Genomic DNA, 7,508 nt, shown 5'->3' on the forward strand with positions numbered 1-7,508 from the left:
CCACGCCAGGGGCGGGGCGTGTCCCGGCCCGTGTCCCACCGGTGTCCCTGTATCCCTCCGGTGTCCCGGTCCCGCTACTGTCCCTGTCCTCCGGGCACTCCTTGTCGTCCCGGTTCTCGCCGTCTCCCCGGTGTCCCTGTCCTCCCGGTGACCCCATCCCCGTAGCCCCCGTCCTGCATCCCAGCCCGACCGCAGCCGCGTGGGGTTAGGCACTGGAAGGTGGCGGAGTCACCGTCCCTGGTTAAAGACAGACCGGACGCGGCACTCAGTGCTCTGGTCTGGTTGACAAGGTGGGGATCGGCCCCGGGGTGGACTCGATGATCTCGGAGGTCTTTTCCAACATAAATGATTTTGGGATTCTGTGAAACCAGCCCCGACGAGCTGCCCTCCAGCATCCCTGGTCCAACCGACAGTGCACCATCCCAATGCGCTGCCAGCAGAGATTTTGGGGAGCACTGAAAGAGCTGCCAGATCCTGGTGGGCTGCCTCCACCTCCAGTGGTGCTTTCCCCAATAGCAGGGATTTTGGCAGCCGGGTTAAGCCGCCCAAGTTTTCCCTCCAGGCTGCTCTTTTTCCCTCCCCACTCCCGAGCATTCGGACTCAGGCAGCAAAGCTGCCGCCCCTAATTGCAGTTTTCAGGCAAAGCTGCCGAAGCCGAAACAAGAGAACAGAAGGAAAAGGTCTTTCTAGCACTACAGGAGACCGAGGGAACCTTTTTTGGAAAATCCTAATGAAATAATTGCGCCATGTCATCAGATTCGGTGGGGGAATACTCTTGTGGAGGGAAAGCAACTCTGCAGCCGGCCAAAGTCAACACTCCCCTGCACAGAAAGCAGCAGTCTGGGCTGACGGGCCCAGCACAAGTGAACCCAAACCTCTGAAAAAAATTCCTTCCCTGCCCCAAAATTAAAAGCAGAGCAGAACTTTCAGCCGTAGGCGTCTGTGGTTTGCAGCTATGCGGTGCTGGGAACTCCGGAGACTTCCTCAAGGAATTTACATTCCTTTGAAGAAATACTATGAGGCTGTTTGTCTTTGCTGAAAAATGCAGATGGAAAGAAAAAGAACATTAAGAATTTTGACTGAAATCTTTGGGGTCTGAGCAAATGTGCTGGACAGGTGTTTTCTTCCTTTTGATTTAAGTGTATCCCCCCCCCCCAAAAAAAGAGATGCTGGTCTCTGCAAGCAATAGGAAAGCTGATCACTCCTCACTCCAAAATCTCCCATAAAAGCCCTTTATGAAATCAGATGCCTTGGAAGGCACTGGAGCAGTTTCCAGATGAACACAATCATCATTTCAGAACTGCTGTGCAGCTCCTGGGTGAAAACCCACGCTGCCAACAACCCACAAAGTGCAATTTAGGAGGAGGGAACTTGTGGCACATCCCAGCAGTCACCTCCGAGGGCCATGGGTGCTCCCACAGCCACTCCCATGGGGATCAGGGTCCAAGTGAGAGGGATCTCAGTGCCTGGGAGAAGGAGAGCCCCACAGGCTTCTGGAAATCTTCCTGCTCCTTATTTACTAGCAAAAAACCTCCTATGCTGGCATGGCTTGACACAAAGGATAAATTTTTTGTGCCCTTCCAAGCTCTCGTTTCTGGGCTTTGCAGCCCACCCGAGGGTCTCCTGCAGTACCAACATCCAGACCTGCAAATGTGCCTGCCAGGATGAAAAGGAAGTGTTTAACCAGAATTTTAACGGCTCAATAACTCAAATACTATCGAGTCACTGTGTACAGGGGCTCTGCTTTTCAGGACGTGTACTCTGCCCTCTCGCAAAGTCTGACTGGCTTTAAGTCTCTCAAACAGTACCAACCTCTGCCATCCCTGATGGCATTGGAAATCTCTTCCCCTGCCTGTTTGCCCACATTATTTACTCTTTAACTGCCCACACACAGGCAGAACAGGGCAGATAAAAGCCTCTTATCAAGATCCTCCTTCCATAAAGGACTTTCCATCAGGCCAGGCGCACTCGGCTTTATCAGCAACCCAACCACAGACGATGCCACACGGGGGCTGTCACCGGGAGAAGCAAACCAAAAGGATCCCGTGTTATTTGCCAACGACAGAAAGCTCTTTCCAAAGGATTGGGAATGCCAGGCTGTGCCACAGAGGAGCTGCGCTCACCCAGCACTGGGACTGACGGCAGCGCTGCAGGGATGAGCGCTGACAGCACGTGGCCGAAACTGCTGAGGTTTCATCAGCTTTTACAACCCTGCTGCCACCGCCCTCATGGAGCCAAGGAAAAGCTCGTGGAGGTTGGGACATCGTCACTTGGATGCTCAGAGTCCTGGCTGTAAATCTGGGGAAAGAAAGGAACACCCAGCGCCCGGCGCAGGCTCTGCCCAAGGGCGGAGGGGGCAGGACCGGCAGGAGAAAAGCAAATGAGTCATTAATTCTGCGAGCGAAAAGAGCTGCTCCAGCGTCATGCAGCGCGTGGAAAAAGGCACTGCCCCTTGATTAATTTCAAAGGAAAAATTAGGATCTCTCAGAAATCTCTCCTGCAGTGGCAGACAGCAAAAATGATGCGATTATTTAGGGGCACAAGGTCGGGAGCGCTGAGCCACCCACGCGGTGCAGGGAGCTGCTGTGAATGCGGATGCTGCCGGAGAGGAGAAGGTGGAAAAGGCAGAGAGGAGCTGCAGGAGCAGATGGACAGCAGGGAGTGCTGGGTCCAGCACGTTTTGGGTGAGGTCCATCCCGGCCGCTGGGGTTTGCAGCGTGGCAGCCGTACAGAAAACACCCAGCAATGAGCATCAGTAACCATTTAATTCATTTTAGTGTCACACCCCACATACAGGCAGAATTACACCCCGGCCTGAAACCATAAAAAGTGGCATTTAGTACAGAAAACACATAATCATCCTTTATTCCCCAAAGCTGTAAACTCCAAAGAGCTAATGCACAAATAGAGACCTGCCAAATCTAATAAACACCCAAGAGCCAAGGGCACAAAACTCTTACAGCAAAAGTAGAAAACTGTGAATTTGCTCTCTGAAAGTGGAACTCCAAACCCCCAGCCCTGTGGCGTTCTTCAAAGGCTGAAACTAAAAATTAATTTCTCCTTTTATTTCCTCTTATCTACAGAATGTAATGCAGAGAATGAAATGGGGAAAGCCTTTAGGAAAGACACATGATGATAACTTCAACATCATCTTCAGCTATTCATAATTTAGTAAGTGACTTAGCCTTAGACAAAGCAAAGAAAAACTCATCTAAAATAAATAATTCATCCCCCCATGGGAATAATGAATCTCTGCAAAGCCATGTTCCCTCCAGCTCTGCAGTGTGGTAACTCGTGAGCCATCCTGCACGTGCACCTTGAGGTAATCTGTCCTTGGGGAATGGCTGCTCAGAATCCCAATGTGCTTTCAACCCTTCCTTCTTTGGCCACCCAACGGGAAATCAGGAGAGGAAATAAACGAGGCAACAGCAGATTTGTAAAACTGGAGTGATGAGAAACTGCTGTCCCTCCCCACAGGTGTTGTTGATGCTCTTCACTCCCCATCCCAGTGGGTGGATGGAGCTCATGTTCCTGGAGTCTGACTCCCCCTTCCTGATGTGCAGCAGTGATTTTTACAATCCCTGTGAGTACAGCCCCTAAATAAATACAGTCCTAAGGCCCAAACTTGCCCTGGTGGGGAGCATGACCCTCCCAGGAAGGCATCTGACAGCATGGTTGTTCCTCACCTGCCACACCGGTACAGGACTTCTCCTTCCTGGGCATGCAAGTGAAGCTGAGTCAAATAACACAGGCACGACTGGTTGATCTGCCCTGCACCCATGAGGGCTTCATTCACGGTTGGGCATACGCCTTCCAAGTCTCCCAGAAAGGGTACAGAGGAGTTTGGGAAGAAATCCAGCAGTGCTAATGACAAGGTGAGGCCTCCCTGCACAAAGACTCCTTGGGGAAGCATCCACTGATCCCAACCCTGCTCCATGCTGGCTCTGTGGCTGGGAGCCAGGAGCTGGGCCATGGGAAGAGGGGCCTGGGTTATCCAAAATATTTCACTGCTGGTTCTCCTCCCCTCTGCACTGCTGCAAGCTGAAACTCAGAGGAGGAGGAGGAGAGGAAGGGTTTTGAAGCCTAAGGCTGCTGTAAGCCTCCTGTCCTGGGCTCTGGCTCCTTGATAGAGCCAACATTTCCAGCACTTCTTGCAGGTCAGCAGAGGTGCTGAGGAGGCATGTCCCTGCTCAGGACACGCCAGCTGGAGTGAGAATGAGGGGCTGGAGCAGTCTGACACTTGCTACATGAAGGGCTCTTTGTGGAGACGGGGAGAGATGCTGGCCAGGAAGGATGGGAACTCCCACTGGGGACAGTGGGTGAGCCCAGCACACGCCAGGGAAATACCAAGCAGCTGGAGAGGGCTCCATACATGTCCTGTGTGGGCTTTAAGCTGTGACAGCGGCTGAGGCTGCCAGCTGGTTGGCAGGAGCTTTGCCAAGGTGCAGAAGGCATTAATTCAGCCCTTTCCTCCTGTTCTCAAAAGGATTTGCCTTGCTGTTTCACGGTGCTTTATGCATGCCTGTCCTGGGTGCAGGGGAGAAGGCTGCCTTGGGGTTCCCTCCTGGGCATCCCACTGATTCAGTGGAGCTGCAGATGCCTGGATCCCAGCTGTTAAAGGGTTGGGGTTTTGGTGGCGGTGATGGTTTGGGGTTGGTTCCCCCCACCCCACAATAAATAATGAATCAGAGGAAAAGCTCTGCAGCAGGGAGTGAGCAGTAACACAGAACTCAGGCAAAACCCTCAGTGCTGCAGCAGGAGCTCAGCCCGGATAAAAGCTGCGACACCAAGTATATCACAGCCAGACAGTCTCTGAATCCACCTAAATTGTTTCTGTAGCTGCTGGCTTCCAGATGCCTCTATTTTCTCCATCATGTGGACCTGGGAATGTCCTGGGTTTCGCTCCTGCTAAGCTAAGGGCAAACACCTTGGTCAGATTCTTCCTCGGTCTGAAAGCGTCGCAGTACGCGACGGTTAAGAGCTCACAGGGATCGGGAGTGACAGCACACGGGCGTTTCAGCAGCACACTGTAAATCACAAGCCTGACGAGCTCTGCTCCCCCTCACTGCCACCAGTCCCAAGCCACAGAGTTTCCTTCTGCTCCCTCAGAGTCTCTTTTTGATGAGTTTCTCCAGTTTCCGTATCCGAGAGGATTCCTGCTCGGGCGTGGGAGCGCTCAGTGAGAGGGAGCTGGTGCTGTCCCCGCCGGGGGGAGGAGCGGGGAGGCGCAGGCGGAAGAGATCCAACATGCTGCTCTGCTCACTCCTCTTCAGGCCCTGAGGGAGCAAAGGACAGGAGTCACTGATCTGGGAGCAGCTGCAGCACAGCCCATTTCAAACCTCGACCTCCTGTTCACCCACCAGGAGCTGCACAAAGACCTCTGGGTGACCCCGAGCTCAGCCCCAGGAGCAGAGCAGGTATGAAGATGTGGAATGAACTGGAAATCTTTTCTTCAGTAGCAACTCTACTTTCAGAGTTTGCCTTACAGTGCTCCTCCCACCCTCAAGACCCTCTGAATTCACACTGAAATAAAAGTCCCCAACGATCCCAAAGCAGCATTAGGGGATGAGCAGAAGCCCTGGACAGGTTCTAACCTTCATGTCGAGGATCTTCTGGAACGTGTCAGTGCTGCAGTCAGCGAGGAGCTTGATGTAATTGTCCACAAACACAACTGGGGGCTCATGTGGAGCCATCACCACCTGCCAAGACAAGGAAGAAGAGATCACACAAATAACAGGAGCGAAGGGCAGTGCTCAGTCAACTCTGGCACAGGAGTGACAGCAGGACTGGCTCCTAAAATGAAATGCTTAAGGAACCAGAAAGAGGCTGCTTATAAGAGAGGTAAAGGTGAGTGAAGAGAAGCAGATTAAGGAGCAGGGAGGAAGCTGGGTCTCTTTCAGCACAGCAGTGGTGCTCAGGGGCTCTGCATCATTTTTCAAAGAGCAGCAGGACTTTGTGGCCTGTGGGCTGGCAGGCACTGGTGTATTGTTAAAGCTCCAGATTTTATCTTGTTGCATGGGGAAGACAAGCTGGGGAGTCGCTCAGGGGACAGCGCTGGAGGCAGCGGTGACACTCACAGAGTCCCCAGAGATCAGGGAGCCTGGACACAGTCCAGACCCTCACTTTGGCTGCGTGTCCCTCTGGCTCCCTCCTGCCTGGAGGCTGGACACACAGTGTGTCACAGGGGAACATGACAACACTCTGTGGCCTCTCCCTTGGTCCCCAGGACAGCGTGGGGCAGAGCTCTCTGCTCTGCAGTTCTCCTGATATGTCACCGATGGGTGAGCAGTGCCACATGCAGCCACTCTGCCCTTGGGGTGCAGCTCCTCTTGGACATTCCTATGGAGAGACTGGGATGACGGATGGGAACCCCCCACCACCATCTGCCCAGGAGCAATGGTAAAAACACAGGAAAAAAATCAAAATAGCCTCAAAGTTGGAAAGATGATCCCTTATTGATGTGCTTTTCTTACATAAGCAACAAGCTCCACAGAGAACACATCTTTTGATAATGCTGGGCAGCCAACCATCTTTCTGGGGAAGAGTGCACATGTGTGTGTGTAAATGGGCAGAAACAGCACCAGACCAGACTCTTCCCTGTCTCCAAAAACATTTCCATATGTTTGCATTGACCCAGCTCACCCCACACTGTATTCTGTCACCAAGACATTTCTTTCTTTCCCTGCACTTCAGACCAATGAAACATCATAGCCATGTATACACTTATAAATCCTTAATTTACAGCCCTTGTAAAAATCTTCTGCCAAGATGAAAAGCTGGAGCTTCAGACAGCACAGCCAGAGGAGAAGGGGAAGAGCTCTGCGGGACGTGCACGGTCCGGCGCCCTCCTCCCTGCTCCCATCTGTGCTTCGTGGGGCTCAGCTGAATGGGTTTGTTTGTGCTGTCCAAGGGCCCAAAGTTTGTCTTCCTGCATTACCTGCCCCAGAACAAGCCTGGGAACACACACTGTAGCTGCCAGTGCCATTAGCCTGGGGCTGTTTGATTCTCAGTTACACTGACACAGAGCCCTCGCTGGGGGCCACAAGTGCTTTGTGCAGCAGCAGGGCCAGCACGGGCTGGGTGACACAGCAGTGCCACTGCTGCTGCACAGCCTGGGGACCTGCAGCACTCCATGTGCTGCTCTCCTCTCCAGCGTGATGCTAAGGGCAGAAAAATGAACTCCATTACTCTTCTGATTCACGCATAAGCTCCAAGGAAAGACCTGTTCTGTACGCAACAGGCACCAGTCTTCCCCGTTCCCATTAGCACAAAGCAGGATATTTTTATTCAGGTCATTTCTAAGAAAATTTAGACTACAATTCACTTATACCTCAGTCACCTTATTCCAAAAGCAAGGAGCTGGAGAACTAATGCCTGAATGCAGAGCACAAACTCAGCTGTGACATTCCCCTGGGCATGGGAGCAGAGCCACACTGAGCAGCAGGCCAGGAGGGACAGCTCGGGCTTCTCACCCCTCCCTTGCCTTGGCTGTGGTTTACAGGAGGCTG

The 7,508-nt window shown here is 52.7% G+C and overlaps 2 protein-coding genes across 3 annotated transcripts in view; both read right to left on the reverse strand.

Annotated features, from left to right (window-relative positions):
• FAM101B (family with sequence similarity 101 member B) overlaps window positions 1-157 on the reverse strand; it is a 5,865-nt gene extending 5,708 nt beyond the window's left edge. The window contains exon 1 of the mRNA XM_017730886.1: window positions 40-157. Coding sequence (XP_017586375.1) covers window positions 40-157 — 118 coding nt within the window. The remainder of the gene's footprint in view (window positions 1-39) is intronic.
• Window positions 158-2,746: 2,589 nt separating this feature from the next.
• Window positions 2,747-7,508, reverse strand: part of VPS53 (VPS53, GARP complex subunit) — a 59,809-nt gene continuing 55,047 nt past the window's right edge. For both annotated transcript variants that reach the window (XM_017730986.1, XM_017730987.1), the window contains exons 20-21: window positions 5,595-5,699; window positions 2,747-5,276 (exon numbers count right to left, since the gene is read on the reverse strand). In XM_017730986.1, the coding sequence (XP_017586475.1) occupies window positions 5,106-5,276; window positions 5,595-5,699 (276 nt within the window). In that variant the 3' untranslated portion in view covers window positions 2,747-5,105. The remainder of the gene's footprint in view (window positions 5,277-5,594; window positions 5,700-7,508) is intronic.

The sequence above is a fragment of the Corvus brachyrhynchos genome, unplaced genomic scaffold (assembly GCF_000691975.1).
Source record: "Corvus brachyrhynchos isolate BGI_N302 unplaced genomic scaffold, ASM69197v1 scaffold283, whole genome shotgun sequence".
Lineage (NCBI taxonomy): Eukaryota > Metazoa > Chordata > Aves > Passeriformes > Corvidae > Corvus > Corvus brachyrhynchos.